General features: G+C 35.6%; 1 protein-coding gene across 13 annotated transcripts in view; it reads right to left on the bottom strand.

The window, feature by feature from the left end:
- The window catches only part of LOC119637932 (hemicentin-1), a 131673-nt gene that overhangs the window by 48887 nt on the left and 61087 nt on the right, over window positions 1–21699 (bottom strand). For 7 of the 13 annotated variants that reach the window (XM_038034387.1, XM_038034391.1, XM_038034388.1 and 4 more), the window contains exons 4-18: window positions 20718–20726; window positions 20135–20305; window positions 18134–18292; window positions 17873–17949; window positions 17330–17428; window positions 17064–17223; window positions 16751–16862; window positions 4788–4969; window positions 4499–4674; window positions 4295–4426; window positions 4116–4231; window positions 3008–3392; window positions 1530–1659; window positions 983–1078; window positions 647–805 (exon numbers count right to left, since the gene is read on the bottom strand). In XM_038034387.1, the coding sequence (XP_037890315.1) occupies window positions 647–805; window positions 983–1078; window positions 1530–1659; window positions 3008–3392; window positions 4116–4231; window positions 4295–4426; window positions 4499–4674; window positions 4788–4969; window positions 16751–16862; window positions 17064–17223; window positions 17330–17428; window positions 17873–17949; window positions 18134–18292; window positions 20135–20305; window positions 20718–20726 (2163 nt within the window). Of the gene's footprint in view, window positions 1–646; window positions 806–982; window positions 1079–1529; window positions 1660–3007; window positions 3495–3641; window positions 4232–4294; window positions 4427–4498; window positions 4675–4787; window positions 4970–16750; window positions 16863–17063; window positions 17224–17329; window positions 17429–17872; window positions 17950–18133; window positions 18293–20134; window positions 20306–20717; window positions 20727–21699 lie in introns of all 13 variants that reach the window. The other 6 variants (XM_038034398.1, XM_038034399.1, XM_038034389.1 and 3 more) reach the window with 2 other exon arrangements.

Genomic DNA, 21699 nt, shown 5'->3' with positions numbered 1-21699 from the left:
TCAAGTGAGATACGTTACTAAAAACACTTATAGGGCCAAGCTTTAAACAAAAATGGGCGCATAATACGAAAGGATATTATAGAGCCATTTACAGCATAATAGTGGTTATCGTCACCGTATTATGTATAACTCAAACAGAAAACATTCGTAGCATTGAACTATCTCGCTTTAATTATGGCCTGCCCGTGTAACTTTTCCATACTTATGGCGAAATCGGAAAGTGATTCCTTTTGTGGGTCCACGCAAAAGACAAATAATTTCTTCAACAAAGAGTCCACATGCTGCGAGAAAGATTGCAAAATAATGGCTAATGATGAACAACACTTTATATAGAATATCTCGTATCATTTTTTTTGTTAACTAAGGAATGAAACATAACGTAATCACACCACCATTGCCTTCATTTGTTTTTGTTATATTTCAACTTAAACCTAGAAATGACAACAATGAGAAACGAATGCTGCGCAAGTTGACTTTTTAAAGAAAGGACTTCTGAACTATAAAGAAGTAGGTAAAGAAATACCTTTCGTGTCATGTCCATAACAAAAGCCACAAGCCAGAAAAGTAAATAATATTAAATAATATTAAAATACATATAATTGAAAAAACGTTCTTTCAATGTTCTTTATTTTTTTCTAATACTTACACTGCACATCAATAAATGTTTCGGCCGTATTGCGACCGTGCTTATTAAAGGCTGCGCAAGTGTAGCGACCGGTATCATTACGCATCATCGACGTATTGATGATTAAAGCATTACCTCGTATGACAGTTTTATTATTATGCAGCCATTCATAGGTGGGTTCTAGTTGAGGTAAAGAAAAAAAAAAAAAGAAGAGGAAAAGCAACAATAAAAAAAAAGTAGTGCCAAAATATATTTATGTACGCATTATAAAAATCGATATTTTTTTTCGCCATTTTTTTTGACGATCCCAATTTTTGAAAATTTTTTTTTAATATATGCTATTGGCTGTACCCTTACCCGGATTAGCTCTTGATTTGCATATGACACGTCCTGGTATTGTTTCCTCTTGTACATAAACAACTTCTTCCGATACGGTGGTATTATCGGGGGCATCTGTCATAAAATTTCATAACAATAATATAAACCATAACAACAAGAGCATCGCCAACAGCAACAATCGCTGGACACATATGCATAAAGAAAAAAGTAATAGCCCGTATATATAATATATATATATATATATATATATATATATACATATATTATAATATATAGTGAATATATTTGTATGTATATACATGTAAACTCTATTGTTATACACTGACACATGTGTCAAGGATTTCAAAGTTTTATCTGTTGTTTTCAATTTGTTTGTATGTACGTGAGTGTTTTTGTGAATGTGTGCTGGCATTCATCCTTTTTATATATTTATTGTTGCTGTTGCTTTTGCCATTGTTTTTACCAGGATTTATAGACATACATATAAAAACATACGTGTGTAGCCTGCATGGTATCGCAAGTACGTATGAAGACACTTTGTTATGGTTTTTGGATTAAAACTTACATTCAATGCTGAAGTAAGTGGCACTTTTAATACCCGGGCCCACCGTATTGCCTGTGGATACGCATGTGTAATTGGCATTATCGCCTTCAATGTCAAATTTCTTATTTGGCCAATTGGACATATTGAAATGCTGTACGGATTAAAAAACAAACGCAGTTTTTCTTATTCTTTGTTTTTTCAAATAAATAAAGAAAGAGGCTTTAAAGATGCATTTAAGAAAAGAAATAAAGATTGTCAGAAGTCAGAGATCGATTTCTTTTCCATTTGCAAAAAAGTATTAGTCATCACCAAACTAAGTAAGAAAAGACCACGGCAGATTTTGCACTGCTTTTGAAGCACTCGGGCCATATTCCCGTCAGAGAGAGACATTATAAAAGATAGATATAAATTCCTAGTATTAAGCACGTGCGTTCATATAGTAACGCATTTATCTGTTGTTGAAACTCTAACGATCACAAGAGCTGAGGTATTATATGTTGAGATATATGAAATCAAATATGCAAATAGACGTTGTTCCCCATCAAACACGTTTGTAAGTGCTAAGCAATTTTAAACGAGGACTTTAGAAAAGCAGGAGACTTTCAAATATTCTCAGTGATGGTAACTTGTAGCTTTCATCAGACGTAGTTCCAAACTTTGGCAAATATGTTTATTGTGGCCTCTTAAAAGTCTTGTTTGCAACGGACTAATAAATTCTTGGTTAAATTGGTGGCAGTCTACAATTCCCAAAATATTTTCAATAATTTAAGCTAATAAATAGCATTAAAATAAAAAAAAAGGAATTTCTTCGGATTTTGAACTCAACGGGTCCTTTTATATATATAGAGCTAAGATTGCTGATTTAACGACTAAAGCCTAGATTCCCTTTACCTCCTTAAGATGGTTTTACGTACTAATCTGATATAGGAGTAATTATGTGTTTGGTTATATTTTCAATAGGAGTATAACGAATTCATTTGTCATAGAAGTCTTTCCTTTGCATCAATGGGTTGTTTGCTGAGTTTACAATCTATCCAAACTTATCAAAGTTATGCTTTACCACTTTTCTTCTTATATATATATATATGTATATATGAAAGAGGGTGTATACTGAAAGCGCAATAAGCAAAAGGGAGCCACGGCTTACCGTCTTTCCTTTATCAATCCGTTAAGGTATGCAAACGTTTTTTTAAATTTTTATTTCATATAAGAAGAGCAACACAAAAAGGCATTACATTTACAATCTTCTACCGTTCCTCCGTTGCTGAATATCGCGTTTAGCAAGAAAAAATGTATCTCAATTACTTTATCGGCATTAAATTGCACAAACGCTCTCTAAAGGTTGTGGTGAAAAAGGCTTTACGAAAAGTCTCCATACGTGCTCTTAATTTTGTTATTTTTATTTTTATCGTGGTTTTCTCTTTATTTTTTATGTTTCTTGCCCTATTTCTCTTTATAAATCTGCTTCTTCATTTAACATTACCGTCTCATACACTTACCAATACTGAAAGCATACTTTCGAAGTCTCCGGTGGCTGGTGAGGCATCCATGTACTTGTCTTTGACAAAATAGCGTGTATCGTTTTTGTCGATGGGCACGCCATCCTTTAGCCAGGAAATTTCACAGCGCGGCACACATTCAATGCGACATGTAAGATTCGCATTACGGGATGTATGCAACATGCCCGTGTACGGTGGCAGATTTTTGATGAAAAACGGTGGTGCATGCACCTCTAAATTGACTGTAGCCATAACACCTTTGCCGCCCTCATTGAAAGCATAGCATGAATAGTTTGTGCGACTATCCAAACCGACGGGTTCGACTGTCCAATCTTTCGTGACAACGTCTTGCAGTGGACCACGACCGCCACGCAGCCAGCGATATCTGAATGAAGGCATTACGGTTTGGGCAACACATGAAAATTTACCCATTTTACGATACAATGAAAGCGTTGATGTTGTTGGTTGCATTGTTGTTGCAACGCCACCCCCAACATTGGCGACAGCATCCGTGGCCGTAACAGCATATTCGTCATTATTGTAAGCAGCATGAGATGTGTGTTGACGAGGATGATGATGGTATCGTTTGTTATTGTTGATCGTGGTGGTGGTGGTTGTGGTGGTGGTTGTTGTTGTTAGCAATGTTAAGATTTGTGATTGTGGTGAAAATGTGGTCAATGTGAGCAGTGTGCAAAAGGAATTGTTTGTTAAATCAATTAGTGCATGAGTTTCTTTAAGCACATGTTTTGGTTTTAGTTGGGAATTATCTGCATGTGGTTCTTGTTGCTGTTTCTGTTGTTTTTGTTGTTGTTGCTGTACATGTAGTTGTTTTTGAAAATGTTGGCCAATTAAAACTTCATAAGCTTCTTCTACCTCAGAAGCTTGCAATTGTTGTACGGTATACATTTGTATTTGTGGTATAAGTGTGGAACGATTTGTTAATGACCATAAAGTCGGAATGGATGATAATGATGATGATGACAATGATGATGACAGTAGTGATGGTAATTGTGATGATGACATGGATAATCTTGGTTTATGATGGTGTTTGTAGTGATTCATGGGAGGATAAATGCTATTAAATATCTGAATGTTTTTATTTACAAACCTATTAGATTCCGGATAGCCCGGATCATCTACTGAGCAAGAGAATGTAACGCTTTTCTTCTTTACCGCTATTAAGGGAAAATGTGTCACAACAGCCGGACCGGGCTCATAATGTACCTGATGAAATCGATCATTAACTATGGTTACAGCAAAAAGTGTTTTTTTTTTTTTTATACAAACCAATAACTCTTTATCGTCGCTTCGTGTTCCCCAACCAGCAGCATTATAGCCCTCACATGAATAATTATAGAAAAAACCGCGTCCTATACTTTCCAATAATAATTTACTGGGATCAATATGACACAAATCCTCCTTTTTTTTGTAAGGGATAAGAGGGTAAATATAAAATAAGTAAATATTATATATTACGACAGTGGCATTTACCCGCGTTTCTTCGCAATCGGGCAATTCCTTCAATAGCGTGGAATTGGCGTACCAACGCACTTTAGATAAAATGGATGGATTGGCATCTAAAATGTTACAAAATAATGTAACATTCGATTCGTCACTTTCTTTGACAGGACCCTCGGGTATCATCAAAACCTCAACGATTGGTACAACTACAACAACAAAAGACAAGCGAAAGGTAAACAACACGAAAAACATGCGTTTGTCGCATAACATGTAAACTACTTCGTCATCTAAGTGAACGAGGGGAGTTCAAAAGACTTACATTGTACATCTAAATCGGTTTGTTGCTCTGAGATGCCTTTGCCAATGACATTCGACAATTGGCATGAATAGTTACCAATATCCTGCTTATCGGTGGAGCGTATAACTAAAGCTACATTCTCCGAATTGCCACCTTCATAGCGTTCAGTGTCATTCACGTTAACCATATCGCCGTTGCGATACCTACGAGAATGAACAAATAAATTGTTGCATCAACAATTTTTAATAAAACTTTTATGCGCCTCTAAATTGTGAAAATTTATAACATGCCTTTGAAAAGTAAAATTTCCCTCATGTTGACAATCAAATTAATTTGAATATTTTTGTAATTCAATTTATAAAACCAAGATTATATAATAATAAATTTACCTCGTTATCTCCCCTTATTTTATAGTCTCTTGGCCGTTATTCTCTAATTTAAATCGTTTTAACTTTGCATCATTCTACATACAACGCCCCCTGTCCACATAATAGAGTGTTGCAGTCGGTAGTAAAATTTAATATTCTTCATTTTCTTTTCTGTTTGTTTTTTTAAGTTACGTTCATTTTATACAAATTGACTATTAAAAGTGAGAAAACTTTTACTGTTAAAAGGCAATTAATTTTTAAAGCTAATTATAAATTATGAACATATTAGAAATGATATATGATGAGAAAAACGAGTGTTCTCTCGTAGCTTCGCAAAAGCTATTCAGCAGTACTACAAAATCGAGGGACAATGTTTATGACTAAATTCAATTATTATGCAAATTGAATGCAGAGAGATTCCCTCTAACAATGAAAACAACTAAAGGATTTTAAATGTTTTGAATATTTTTTTAATTACGTCACTTTTGAATCACTAACAAGTTTATGGTCCAAATTAAAAGTTACTTAAACTTAAAATAAATTTTTCAAAAATATACATTTAAAGCGTTTTGTTTGCATTATGAGTAATTAGGGGATAATTTTTTGCTCGCAATTCAATTTCAATTAACAAGTTTTTTCGTTAAAGTATCTGTAACTGACGCTCAAAAAATCCTAACAGTTTCCGGTTAGTTTATATACCCGTTTTTTTGTTGTATATATTCGACAATGCGTGCAAATGTGATGCATGTGTTCATTGCTTTGGCTGCCTGCAAAAGTATTTGCTTTTCATTAGCGTTGAATTCTGGCGAGCACAAATTGTTGCTAATGAGCACAACAACATGTTAAACAATAAAGATTTTGTATATTGTTGAGCACAACTGGTTTTCATAGAAGGAAAAGAAAAAAGTAAAAAAAAAAAAAAAACAAAAAATAAAAGCAACAAAAAATAAAACCTTTTCAAAAAATAAGCACTTCAGTTAGGTATAAATATTAAATAGCAATGCCAAGTATGAACATTTCGTTTTAATGATAGAATAGAATGAAAGGATAAAAGAAATGCCATTTGAAAGCTTAAGCAAAGTTTTCTTCTTTTCATTTTGACAAGTAACAGCTGATGTAAAAACAAATGCGCTACCACCATCGAAATTATGGAAAAGAAAATTTTAATGTATGTTCCTTTTGCTGTTAAGTCCACATCTATGCGCACGTGTTGTGTTTTTTTATTAAAATAAGTTAAGCCTTAACATTTCCTGAGCTCAAGCTATGAAGCGCAACGGAGAAAAAAAATAAAGTAAGTAGTAAAAAGTAAGAAGAAGAAAGTTTATTTCCCGGCATTGGCCGAATGATTGCATGCTAAGATCCCTTCATAAAGTAATGCATCTAAGCAAGACTACTGGGAATCTGTTCGCTTTGCATCCGTTTCAGCTTCATAATTAAGTGATCTCCTACATCTAAAAAAAGCACGTTTTTTTTTTAAGAATTTACAAGCATTAATATAATTTTTGGTTTACATTTGAACTTTAACATACGTATTTATAATTGTTGCATGCGATAAGCTAAAATGAACACGATCTCGTGTGTTGTCGGTATAAAACTTTTACAATAAAATTCGATTGTAATGAGATTGCAATACTATAAAAGTCATGACTTTCGCAGAAGCACTAGGGCTAAGCTGACTGACCGGCTAGCCGGTTGGAAGGCAAGCACCAGGCAGACATGGATGAGGTCATTAACTTACGAGCAATTCGGCTTATTGCATTTGCGATAATTAAAATTAATTACATTCGTTCAACTGAGAACCGGATTTATGCCACAATGGTTTTTTCATCTTTTTTTAAATGTCGGCTTCTGTGTGTACGCGTAGCACACAGACTGAAAAATTCAATAATAATAACAACAGTAACAGCAGCAGAAAGTCATCGTTGTACAGAAACGTGTTGAATTGTTCAACATAAGTATTAAATAAATTATGGACTATGTTTAAGTTAAGCATAACGTATGCAAAGAAGAAAAAATAATAACTTCGGTCTCTCCTCTTCGTCCTTTCTAGAAAGTAAGGTTCAGCATAATGTGTCCATGAAAAAGAAATAAAAATAATTTAAATTTTATTTGAAAATGTCACATAGGGCTCATGCAGTCCATATCCCCGGTACAAAGTATTAAATTTAAAAACAAAAAAAAAAAAATCCTGTAATTCCCAGCCTATAAATATGATGTGAAAATATATTTGGTATTGACTACACATACACGCATACCTTTGCAGCGGAAAATAATTGCAAACCAAAGGAAATCACTTTCCACAAAAAAAGGGAAGAAATGTTTTTGCATTATTTCCACAGCAACGTCTAGTTACGTATGTAGCACATGATTAAAAACAGATGACTTTTGTTGTTACTTTTCTGTTATTACATATCGTATAAAAAGAATTTATTATAAATTATGTATGTTTACAATTGCGTATGTACACGCGCACACGCACCCACACACATGCACAGGGCTAAGCTAGCATAGTAGTCCTGAGTGAGCCATATACGATGAGCTCCGGAAACAGTTGGGCAAAGGACAAGACTTGCACTGCAGCCTTTTGGAAATGCAGCTCCCATCCGGCAACCATGAGATTTATATCAGCAGGGGAGGGCTATGTTTGTGTCAAATATATGAAGGTTTACCTTTCCAGCTGCTATTACTCGCCGAGTACAAACCAAGCGGACTTCGAAAAGCAAATAGATGAGCTATGTACCGACGCAAGGGGGAAAACACCGGTAACTTTCGGCGGTGATTTTAATGCCTGGGTGATTGATTGGGGTAACAAGTGGACGAACGCTAAGGGCAGAATAGTGCTTGAATCCCTAGCCTCACTGGATATGATAATTCTAAACGCAGGTGATTAGAATGAGTTCAACAGAGACGGCCGTGACTCCGCGATCGATATTACCATGGCCAGCAGCATAGAATGCGTATAGGTTGGGGTATTAGCAACGTATATACCCGCAGTGGCTACGTAGCAATAATCTGGAAATTACAGCAGAGCCAGAGGGCGGACAGGGTAAGACCTTCTCTTAGAGGTTCCAAAAGGAAACCAGAATCTCTAGAAAAAGAAATTTGCGAGCATATGTTGGGAGAAGCAGAACCGAGAAACTCGTCCTAGGCTTCCGTTGCGGAGGTTATAGCATGGATTATAAAAGCCGGTGGGGGTTCAATGACAAGACGTTGCACCTATAAAAACAAGGAGCCAGTATACTGGTGGGGAGACGAGATAGCTGAATTAAGGATTCAATGTAACAGAGGGAGGCGTGTGTACCAAAGATCTAGGAGGACTAGTGCTTATCTCAGCCGCCAAGAAGAGTTCAAACTCAGGCGAAGGTTTTTGAAAAAAGCGATAATTGTGAGCAAGAAAAACTGCTTCCAGAACCTGATTAGCGAGATAAATGAGGAACCATGAGGTATGGCGTTTAAGTAACAAAGAAGCTAAAATATTCAGACCAACCAAGCTGCGAAGAATTTGTGGAAGAAATAATTGGCACCCTGTTTCCCCAGAAAGCCATGTTTGTATATGTGCCACTGACTGAGGTGAGAGATAATATTAATTTCACCGGGCCTGAGGAGATTGTTGCCATTGCAAAAGAAATAAAAGGCAAGAAAGCGCCGGGTTCAGATGGCATCCCAACCTGCGCTATTAAACAAGCTATGTTGTTGTTGTTGTTTGTGAGCACATTCAACGCTTGTTTGAAAGAACAAATTTTTCCAGATAAGTGGAAACAACTAACGCTGCTGCTTTCAAAGCCAAATAAGCCATCGCGTGAAGCAAATTCATACCGCTCTATTTGTCTATTGAATACGATAGGCAAAGTGTGTAATAATCTCATTTGAAATCGTTTAGAAGAATCACTGGAGAGCTTTAAGAGCTTGTCGGACTCCCAATTTGGCTTCACAAAAAAGCAAAGCCCAATGGATGTAATAAAGGTGGTTACGAACATTGCAGCAGAAGCGATGAAAGGAGCACGCTGGATGGAAGGCAACAGAAAGTATTACTTAGTAATAGCATTAGACATTAAAAATGCATTCATTTCAGCAAACTGATATTGTGTCATAGCTGCCCTTCAGGAAAGAATCTTATGAATATAGTGGGTAGCTATTTTACTAGCAGAAAACTTCGACATTTATAAAGGGTGATCACTGGAGGGGTGCCTCAGGGATCAGTCCTACGACCTACATTGTGGAACGTAATATATGACGATGTCCTGAGACTACCTCTCCCAGAGGGAGCATACATCGTGGATTTTTCTGATGATATAGCGATAGCTATCGTGGCAAAAACTGTGGAGGGAATTACTACTATAGCGAATAAAGCCACCCATATAATTAAGAGGTGGCTGCGGTCAGTGGACTTAGATCTGGAGGAAGAAAAAGACGAAGCGTTATTTTTCTCTTGGGAGACACGAGGATACAGGCACAAGAAGTCATAAAATACCCAGGAGTGATGATCGACTGCAGACTTTCATTTAAACGGCGTCTCCAATACACGAGCGAAAAGGCAGCGAAGGTAGCAAAGTCTCGCGTGCTCACTGCCAAATTTACGGGGTCTTAGGCAAGACTGTAGAAAGCTGATCGCAGAAGTGGTAACTGCGACAATACTGTGTGGGTCTTCGGTGTGGAAAAAGGCCCTCGCTACACGGTCATACACGAGAGACATCCAATCAGTATAGAAACTATGCGCTCTAAGGGTGCGTGGCATATCGGAGGGTGTGGCTAAGCAGCGCGCGAAACAGCGCATGTTGGAAGTTTGGCAGGAGTGCTGGAGCAGAGCGAGTAAGGGTAGATGGACGTACTGGCTCATACCAGGTTTGCGGCTTGGCCTCCCTGTTTGCATAGATAGTCATGGAGCTCGTTAAGGCTGATACACCTGCGAAACCGTATAACCACTTCTCAGTCGGGGCCCAATCCTAATGAATTCCTTAAATCAAAAATCTATGACACCAACCGACCCTAGGGGTCATGCAAGCGCTTTGCGCATAGAGAACCCCTTCAAAGTGAGCGAAAAAATAATGAGGTCGCTAGTAGCCGTCCAAACGCAGTCTCATGCAGGAGAATGATGGGAAAAGGCGGCATATAAACCAACAAATGCGCGACGCAATAGATGGCATAAGGGCGATATATGAAACATGCCGGGTTGAAACGAACGCCACGAGCACTCATGGTAAGGAGACTAGTGATAAGAGTTTCCAAACGTCGTGCACGTGGCTCGAAAACCTCGCCTCTGCAGAACGCAAATGGGGCGAAGCGAACGCAGCCTCTTGCTAGGATCGTATCGAAGCCTGGTGAACGGAAACGTAACCAGGAGAAGTGGATACGCTGACCGCCAAATACCGTTATGTGGCCACCACACTGCCGAACAGCACGCGGCAAACGTAGCTGACAGCCATCATTCAGTGAAGGACACAAAGTGGGTAATAGTCGGAACCAAAAAGAAAAAGAAAGAAAAGACAAATCGGCCAAATAGAGCTCCTAAGGACAGACTCGATGCTATTTTCGACCGCGGAACTGTTCCGTAAAGTTAAGACAAACCGTAATTAAGCCAGCTTGGCAAAACGGTGCAGAAAATATGAAGGTCGCAGAAAGGTGAATTTCTACTGCAGCTTAACCAGAGCATGCAGTGAGCGGAAGGAGCAGTGAGTTCCTTTTTAGGAAGGGCGGCAGAAGTCAGGTGTCTGAAGCAAGTCGAGTGCAAAGACATCGACGAATCCACCACGTAGGAAGATATTAAAAACGCACTTAAGTCCTAATACGCGTTGGCAACCGCGGAAATGGTAAATTTAAGGAATATTTACAGTGGAACGCAGAGGGCACTCATAAGCCTGCAGCGCGAAGAAGGATCATAGAGCGCATACCCTTGCTGAGATGCTTCCGAAGCCTACAGTTCAGGCATATGGCGAGGTAATGTGCCGGCTGATCTGACCGATCAAAGGCTTGTCGAGGGTGTGGAGAGGAAGGCCATATTGTGAAAAGCCGCACTAAGGAGCCTTTTTGCATGCTCTGCAGGGAGACACCGACTGTGGGCGCAAGGCACTAGGCGGAAAGCGGCAAATGTCCTCTGCTCAAGCGGGCTGTGTCTACTACAGCGCTGAAATAAGAATAATGCCGATCAATCACAGCCATGGCGAAGCAGCTCCATGCGTCCAAAAAAGCAGCGATTTGGGCGCCCGCACCTATAGCACTTTTGGATGTGGACTGCCAGCACAAGGGATTTGTAAGGGCGATAGTAAAAAATGTATGCTGCTACAGTTGCTACGCTCCTCCAAGCTGGAGACAAGGCGAATTCCAATGCTTGCTAGACGAACACATGAAGACGCTCGAGGAAGACCATCTGTAACAATTGCAGGTGATTTTAATGTATGGGTCTTCGAGTGTAGCAGTAGAGCCTGCAATAGAGGGGAGGACACAGCTTGTTGAAAGCATTTGCTATGGTAAAAGTATCTCTTCTAAATGATGGGTTTCGTTTCGAGAAGCAGGAAGGGGGGCCAAAATAGACCTCACTTTTGCTAGCGACGATCTAGTGATGGGATGCAAATGATCGTTGAACGAAGAGAATACAAATAGCGATCACCAGGTCATCTTCCTCGACGTAAAGAGCAGAGAGAGTAATCTCTGCTGAGCAAATAGGTAGCCCAAATTACCGGGCTGAAGTGGAGACATTCATCCTTCAACGAGGACGCCTTTAACATCATTATGGATTCCTACGAGAAGGGTGGCGGTGCTGCTGGTCAACTCCAGCAAAACATGACAAAGTTGCTTGCAGAAGCATGCGACGCGGCTATGCCTCGAAGAAGAAATACACGCGAAGAAGATATACACGAAGAAATACGAACGCCTGCTATTCGTGGCCGAAGAAAGACATGATCTCTCGGATAACCGGTACTCACTCAGAAGAGAGCGGTTTACGATAGATGTCATATATATATATATATCATGTCGCGGTGCTTCTCTCAGATGCTATAAACGGGCACCGATGAAGAGGCGGTGATAAAAATTACTGCGCCGTCGTTACACTAGACGTGAAAAACGCCTTAACGCACGCTGCTAGCAAAAACCAGCAGTATCCTTTGAATATTTCTGCCTCTAGCTCGCAGGCAAAAACAACAAAACACACGTACACAAATACACACAAACACACGCACATTTAACTTTATACATACAATTATAACAAATTCTGTCACACATTTGAGATATTTTATAACAAAATAAAATGCTTTAAACGGATAATTCTTTATACGACTATCTTACCAAATAAAAAGAAAGGGGGGCACCGTTTTTGCTAGTTTAATTTTTTAATTGTAAGTTTACTTCATTAAATATAATTTTATTAGTTACATTTAAGAATCAATAATAATTAAGACGAGAAATAACACAAAAGGAAGCAAACAAATATTTTCATTATATTATGTCGTCTATACGAAATCGCGTATAACTATATTTATTCGAATTCATTTCGGTTTGGGAAAAGTTGCAATTTTCGAAAGTACAGGGACGAAGTCAGATAATACATTGCCAGTCCGATACATAAACGAGAAAGAAACCAGTAGAAAAAATTACTTGTTGGTGTCAAATTCGCGGAACTGGCCGCTGGGTATGTGTGAAATTTCATCCTGATATATCAGATATATATCGAAAGAAGATGTTCGTTCCGAATATTTTTTAAAAATAACAAGGAGAAACGAAAAGTCAGTTACGGCACACTATTGTACACCTCTCTACTTATGTGACGACTTTTCAAAATAAAGCTAATGGGAACTGGTCGAAAAAGTGATCCCATCTGAACCAATTTCGATAGCGTTCATTTCAAAAATTGCCGCCCATAGATTAAATAAAAGAAGCGAGATCAGCTGGCGGACAAGCTAAGATCGATTCGAAAAGTTATTCTAAATTGGTCGATATAATAAAAGGGAGGTCTTCTGTGTGTTGCATACACACGCACAAACTTAATAAAATATATATATATATATATATATAAAATATATATATGACAACTGTATATACATCTTGGACAACTATATATAGCCACGTTGCTGGGCTGAGCACAGCCACCACGATACCTTACGAAAAACTTTATTTAATACTTGGAATTAATTTTCGTTCCTGCGTCAAGATCTCTCAAGCAGTGAGACTATAAAGGTTCTCTAAAGCAAAGAGCCCTTTGGATGCACCCATTCGCACAAACTTATTATGAAGGTAAAGTTTTATTATGCCATATATTTTCTCTTTTCTTTTATTGAACATGTTTAGGTATAAAGCACAAAAAAATTACGTAAAGAAAGTCACCGCCCGAAATAATCATACTAATGACGGGACTGTTGGTGATAATTTAATTTCAACTCTGCGACTGCAAACGGTCTTACATTCAATGGACAAAAACTTTATGATCAGCCAAGCGAAGGACACAATGGATCAACAGACAGAGAATTTAAATCTTCCACATCAAAAGCTTTATCTTTCAATTTTGAGTAGTTTCAATTATATTTCAAACAATTGTTATGGCTAAATTAATCTCAAATACTTTTTGTTTGTTTCGATATACCTTTTTATACACACAGTGAAATATACTTTTTCAATACATAACTGTATTATAACATTGATTTTGGAAATTTGAAAACTATCATACACTTGGTTTTTATGCGAAAGCAAATACCTGCATTTGTGTGGACGCAATATATGTACAATAAATATGCATTAATATGTGTTTACTGTTAAATTATCTAAGAAAGAAGTTAGAATTCAAGTGATAAGAAGTGCATTCATCTAACATCTGTTAGAAACCGAAAATCTTGTGAAGGAAGCAATCTACACTAATTGAAAATGCCGCCAAACTACATACATATGATGACAATGGCAATGGCAGCTGCAATAGCAACAACATTAGCATCAGTATCAGGAGCTGCAACTGTAGCAATTCAGCACATCATGTAACTCAACACAATGACTTACGTTCCAAAATGTATGTACATATACAAGTTATTAGGATGTATGTATGCCTGCATGTGCAACGAAATCTTAGCTCTAGAAATTGAGAAAGTTCCCTATGTGATAAACTTCAATTGTGTGACTAGCGTTGGATTTTCTTTCACTTTTTGAAGGACTATTTTCCATTTTTCTTTTATGGTATTCTCGCTTCGTTTTGTTTTACTAGAATTTTCAAACCATTATCAACATTATTCCGTTTTCGCCGTCCGCCCCCGCAATGTTGCGGTTGTATATGTTCACCATGAAAGCTAAAACTGAGCTGTATGCAAAACGTAAAGGAATTATCTAAAGACTTACAGCATACGCACATATACACAATAAAAAATGTGTCTTCATGTGACAAAACCTGCTCATGGTTGACGACACAAAAATGTCTCTATTTTATGTGCTTTTAAGCATCAGATCTCAACGAATCTACAGCAGTTTAATTATGTCACACTGTTGAAGACAGAGAAGAGATGAAAATATCATCAAATTAGAAAAATGAAATAAAAAAGATAAAAAGCAAAGTAAAGGGAAACTGTACAGCATACATGTAATGTTCGTACGTATGCATTCATTGTAGTAATGAAAAGACATCATTACATTTAAAGGGAACTTAAGTTGAATACACATACGTGAACATTCTTAATTTGGCGCATCTACAGCTAAAATATACGCAAGTGTTTGAAGAGACAAACTTGAAAAATTATTTTTGGCTTCCCTTCCTATCTATATCTTGTTCTCTTCTTGCTCATCTTTCTAGATGTCAAGATGTCTGCATATAATATGCATATGTGTAAGCATTAAGTTGCCAGGAACATTTGGATTTTTGCTGCCAACAGATCGAATCAATTCAAGTATGAAATTTATAATAGGCCATTATCAAATGGTTATTGCTAGGTTACATCAGATTTTTAGTAAGCCTGGTTTGAAGTTTGTTTATATTAACGATTGCCCGGTCTAATTAAGGTTTGAAATTTTTTTCAGTAAAAGAATAAATAAAGTGAAATTATGCTATATTTTTTACACGCTATTTGCTTTATTCCATAAATTCCAGCCGGTGAACCTATAATATGAGAGTCAACGTTGGGGAAAGTTTGTGACGATGGATAGGGCGGGATTGTGATCAAAGTATTTCATAATATCGTAGGAGAGCTTCCGACATTCCTTCTTAAGTATTTTAATTATCTAAAGGAAAAGCCCCGTTGAAGTTTACGACGCCAATATTGAAGAATCAATCGAGTTGACATGAAGCATTTAATAAGTTAGAATTTTCTCGGGCGGCCTCTGCTTCTTTTTAAAGTACTTGTTACACATCTTTCTCACATGTACGTACATACATTGCGTACCCAGAACGCATAAGTATTTGCTCTGTGGCTACACTCATCCTTAACATTTACATCCTTCTTGTTGAATCACATATACTTTATATTCGGGTACACACACGCACAAGCATATACACTTATAAAAGCACCGAAACGTAAAATTAAAATGGTACAAAATTTACATTTTATATCATAGGCATCAGCTCCTTCCGGAATTTTTACATATAACGCTTCCAAACCTTAGCTTCTGTTCTTCGTTGTTGTAATTGTTGTTATAATATATAGTATATGTTATAAATACGTATATATATGTCTATGTTTATTGTGTATAAATTTTAGTTTAGCATATAACCATATGTATTTCGGGGATTTTCTAAATATCTGTTGGTAGCTGTTTATATTGTATGTAATCGTGTACGCTAGTATTCCTCCGTAAGTGGTTTAAACATGCGGTAGGGTTTCGTTGTTCGCAGCACAAGAATAGCTTGTGACAGCTGTTTAATTTTCATGAGTTTACATTATCCCAAAAACAAATATTGTAGAAAGCTTCCACCAAACATATAAACAAGGTATATAAAGCAGTTCCGAATGATTACGTTGAACAGTATAGAAATGAAAAAATTATCCCTAAGACGATTACGTGGTAATGGAAACAAGTTTAAACATTTTCTTATTATTATATAAAATCATATGTTTTGGACAAACTTGAAATTAATAATTTTAAAATATATAGGGAGTTAACGTAAGCATATATAGCTTTAAAAGTTTATCCAACACTTTTATGTATTTAAACTTAAACGATTTGCATCGATTGACTAAAAATTGAAATTATAAATTCCTTTTTAGTTTATATTATATATTTAATTAATTAAATTACATATTTTTTATCTTAAAGATGTTGCTTTGAGGGCTTTTCTCCATTCTATGAGTTGAGATTATCAAACGGACTAGACGCGCGCCTTAGGCGTATGAGCTACATAAACACGTATTGAAGTACAATATTTGTAAGAAATTAAATAACCTGAGGCAAATTTGGTTTCAAAATGCCAGCCTATCTAACCTATCGTTTAGTTTGCCTCCATCTCTCATATCAATGTCGCGAATTTATCGGTTTTGGTAACTGTCTGGTGCTTTCTACAGTAGATGAAATATCTTTATATCTTCTCCCTTTCGTCACTTAGTAGGGCTCATCACTCTTTGTGTATATAAACGTGTACACACAACTTTTATCGATTAAAAATGAATATTTTTTATTTATTCGTATGGATTATTTCTTTTATACTTTTCTACTTACCACACAACATGTGTTAGAGATGCTGGATTGGCTACGTATTCACAATTCAATAAAACTGTATCGCTTGTATTTACTGTAATATCAAGAGGACTAACTTTCACTACTGGTGGATCTATGAAGTGAAAATAAAGAGGAAAACAGAGAGGGATTAAACCAAAATACCAGACTGTTGACAGGAAATTTTTTTTTTATTACTATTTATTTAAATGTTTACTATTTTTGTTTATTAATTTTTTTTTTTTAAATTTTGTTTTAAAGTGTTTTTATTTAGTAACTTAAACAGCATGACTATGGGGTATTGGCTGATACCTACACAATACTTCCAAAGTCATGGATGATGTGAATGGTTTTTCACGATTTATTTGCAGAACAATATTCTCGGCCTCGCAGCGGAATACCATGTCATTTTCGAAACGGGTGGCGTTAAAGATAAGCTCCGACTGTGTGTGATAGGTACCATCCTCTTTTCCGAACTAGTGGTAAAAAACGATAAGAGACCAGAAAAATAAAAATATATTAAATTAAATAAAAGTTTTTTGTTTGCTGTTGAGAGGAGTGTGACTATTATGGCATACTTACCGCTTTTGTGCGAATTTCACTTATGTCATTATCCTCAGAACTAATGGGCTGTGTGTTATTGTACCATGTTAAATTAACTGGAGGACGGGCACCATGTATCTGCAATGTTATAGTTAAGTCAAATTATATTATCCACAGGAATTCTTTATTAATTATTATTTAAACGTTTTTATGAAAAGCATCATCGAAATATTATTCAATACTGCAGGCTAACGGTGAAATACAATGTATCCTTAAAGGAAGGAATATTACCGCTTTCCTTGCTATTATACCGTAAGGACAATGACTTGAAATATCATTAAATAATTAACGTTTAATTATTGTTAATTATATATTTAAAGGTATACGTTGTATGGGTTAAAGAAAATGTTAAATTAAAAAGACTTCCGTTAGGCTAGACATATTCCTTATTCGTTGTTTTACCCTAAACCGTGTTCAAATTCGTGGCTTTTGTTTTTACCGATTTTTCCTTTTCTCTGCTTTTGCGTTAGTGTTTTATATAATAATTTAGTTTATTTGAATTTGTTGTGTTACGCTACTTACATCACATGTTAACACCACTTTACTGCCTTGCACCGTATGATGTTCGACACCATTTATAGTTATGCTGGTGGGTCGTACTGCAATTAAAATAATTATCGGTTTTTAATATTATTACAATTCTGTTATTGTCGACATTGTTGCTGTGCTTGTTTTTGCTACTGCTTTTACCTTTTATTCTTTAATAAAATATTAAATACGCGTTTAGCGTAAATTTACAAATTTCGTATAACTTACTGCTTCGCTGTTGTCATCTTAGCTTACCTTGTAAATCGACACTAAATTGATTTTTGAGCGTGTTTGGTATAGCAGCGGAATCAACTCGGCATTCGATGTTGTGCCCCAAATCATCGCGTGATAATTGCAGCGATAATTCTAGTGTTGCCGTAAATAAACCATTTTGTTCATCATACGAAGGCGAATCTAAAAGTTAATTAAGTACGATGAATTGAGCTTCAAAATATATTTGCGAAGAATTTTTTTTTACTTTTAAAAGATTTTAAAATCGCTAAAAATACTTCCACCTTATCTTTGTGCAAGTGTGTAGTTAAACATTATTTTCTGCATAGAAACGCATTACATGCATTCAGATTTCGAATAAGAACAAAGATCGTCGCGTTTGGAATGCGCAAATGTACGCACTGAGGAGACGATACGTAATAGACGGTAGATAATGCGGGTCTTCGTTCATTAAAATGTAACTGCTGTGTTCTGTATGTTTCAAAATACTAAGACTACAGACTTCGATGTCCACAATTCTGTGTATTGCGTAACTTCGACATCATAGTCATCCCAATAAAGGCACAGGTAAGTATTTTGTGTAAGGACTTCAGTCGATCCTATTTCATAACCCCTCGATGCCAAGAAGACGTAGAAGTACAAGAATTGAAGAAAATACCACAAAAGTGTTCGACATTATCCAAATTTTGGGGATTATGCGCTGTTCTTGGGAATTAAATCGGTCTGTGACAACCTTACGCTGTCGTTCACGTTCAGGTTTGAAACTGGGGAACGCTTTGAATTAAAAAGTGACCACAAACTGGTCACGAATCTTAATATGATTTCAATGCGTAGAGCCTAAACCATATCGAGGCGAACGATAATTTTATTTTAAGCCATAAACACATTGGCTACGGCATGGCCAACTGGATAAAAGTTGCGAAAAGTTTTAGGTCAGGGGTTCGCGTGTACAAGTCTCGATGCAGCCCGCGACCTTTCTTGATCGTAGCTTTAGTGAGTACTCTTGCTCTTTCTTCACATCTTACCGGCCATCATCGTACCACACGTGTTAGGGATATTCCCTGAATAATTGATTCATATTAAAAACCGAAACAAAAAAAGAGCTGGTTAAACGGTGGCTCAGAGAGGAGAAATCATTTTTCAAACCAATTGGCTTTCACTCATTTTTCAGAGGGACGAGTCCGGATCTTTAGACACTGGTAACCAATAAATATAAGTGGTTTAGCTAGACGGCGTATCATGCACCCAAAGCCAAAACCGATGAACGCAACGAATTTTTGTAAAGCAAGTTTTGTCTCACACTTTTAAATGGGCTAATAGTTGACTCAAACTTCAATTAGGATCCAAGTAATTAACAAAACATAACATAAAGAGGGAAAGAAATTAATAATCACAGAGAGACAAAGCGTACAAAAGAGGGCGATGTCGAATGGAAAAAGATTTTAGGAAAAATTTTTGTTTAATTTTCATTATTTTTACTTATTTCCTTAGAATTTATATAAACTTGTTCATTTTTCAAAGAGTTTTTCATCTTCATTAAATGAAATTATGTTAAAGAAAACCTAAAAAAAACTAACAAGAAAAAGTTTAACTTTAAGCGTCGCTTTTATAGGAGACTTAGTAAACTGAAGGCGAACGTGCAATGCCATTAACGCAATTAAAACTCAATCTTGATAGTTTTTGCTGCCGTTGATCCATAGATGGTTCTTTATGCGTTGGTAAATCGTTGAGTGAATGTGAAAAAAGTTAATCAGAGTGTGATAACAGCAATCGCCTATAATAAAATTTAAGCTTTGAAATTTAAAGTTAAGTTGATTTTTTTTTTTTTTTGGATCTTGAGAAAAGTGAAAAGGGAAAGAGATATTATTTTTTGGCCGCTACTGTGTAATGAACTTCCCTTTAACTTTCTTCAAAAATATATATTTCTTAATTCATTAACGAGCATAAACAATTCCCTATAAATTTGCTTTAAATTTATTATTAATTTATGTTTAATTACTACCAAGGAAAAGAAGCTTAACTTACGTGTAGTTAAACGTTTATTCCCCCGCCACCAGCCCACTTGGGGTTGCGGTCGTGTATTGCGCACTATACAAGTGGACTTTAGAATTTGTCTTTCTTGTATGGGTCCCACGATGCTGCCATTGTCTATCCGATCACCTTTTTCATCTAAAATCACAACCTCCGTAGGTGGCACTAATTGACCAAATCGTTTATAGTCCACGTATGCAACATTCAGTTCAGTTGTTTTTTTATTTAAAACATCAAAACAAGTTTTCAAATGTTGGTGTTTTATTTAAGTGTAAGGATTTGTATAGTGAAAGGTATGTTCGTTTTTAGTGTTAAATATTTTTGGGTATATATGAAAAAAAAAAAAAAAAATTAAATTAAATTTTATTAAATTTTTATATATATTTTTATTTTTTTGTTTTTTTTTTATTTTTAAACAAATAGAAATTAAGAATTACTTTAGAAAATCCAATAAAACTTTAAAACTAATATCTCTTATTCAGAACTAATTTTTTAAACTTAATATGTTTGTATTTTATAATGAAAAACAAATATAATAAAAGAAATTTAACGATAAAACAAAAACAAAATTTATTACCAAGGTTTTCTACGTTTTTCATTTGTTTAGTTAAAATTATTGGTTTTATTTTTTCAATTTCAAAAGAGAAAAGAATTAAAAAAAAAAAAAAAAATTAAGAAAAAAATAATATATATATATTATTTTTGATAATAAAATTAAAAAAATGTGTTTTAGTGTTTTTTTATTTAAATTTTTTTTATAATTTTTAAAATTATGATTAGTTTGCATAGAAATCCATGATGATGCGTTGGCGAGCGTTATTTTGTTTTTAGTTTTGTTTTAAAATATTTTTTTTTTATATGTTTGAAGTTGACCGCACGTTTTTATAAAAATGGGAAAAATCGAGGGGGAATTGTATCAAAAAAACAATCAGTTAAAATGTTTTTTAATGAAAGAATTTTTTTTCTTTTAATTAACGATTTTTAATAATGATGTTGATGAATTAAAATAAATTTTACCAAATATTTTCGTTATAAACATCGTTATAAATAAAGGCACACGCAACTTCTCAAAGCATAATGCATAATTAATAAAAGTTATATTTAATTTCAAAAAGTCGGCAAAAATTCCAAGATTTTCACAATATATTATGATGCTAGCACACTTGTTGTTATGTTAGATTTCGTCACAATCCAATGTAACAAGTAAGGTTTTGTTACGCCAAAGAAACATTTTTTTCAAAAGTATTCGGCTATGCACTTAGTTTAACACAATTAGGATTGGACAGTTCCTTTAATAGCATAATCCCTGCAAATTACTATATGAAAAATCATTTTGGAATATTCGAAACTTTTGACGGCCCCAATGAACTTAACGTCAAAGTGATTTAATTTAACGTAAAAAACAAGTGTTTAACATCATGAAAAAAAAATTCTTGAAAATCGCAATCTTCGCCGATCTTGTTATTAAAAGCACTATTTCTAATCTTAATATAGAAGCATTTCCCCTGTAGCGGTGAGAACTTCATATCTCAAATATATTTGAGATATGAAGTTCTCAC

This window comes from Glossina fuscipes, unplaced genomic scaffold (assembly GCF_014805625.2).
Source record: "Glossina fuscipes isolate IAEA_lab_2018 unplaced genomic scaffold, Yale_Gfus_2 61, whole genome shotgun sequence".
NCBI lineage: Eukaryota > Metazoa > Arthropoda > Insecta > Diptera > Glossinidae > Glossina > Glossina fuscipes.
The sequence above is the reverse complement of the archived record's forward strand: the minus strand, read 5'-3'. Positions and strand labels throughout refer to the sequence as shown.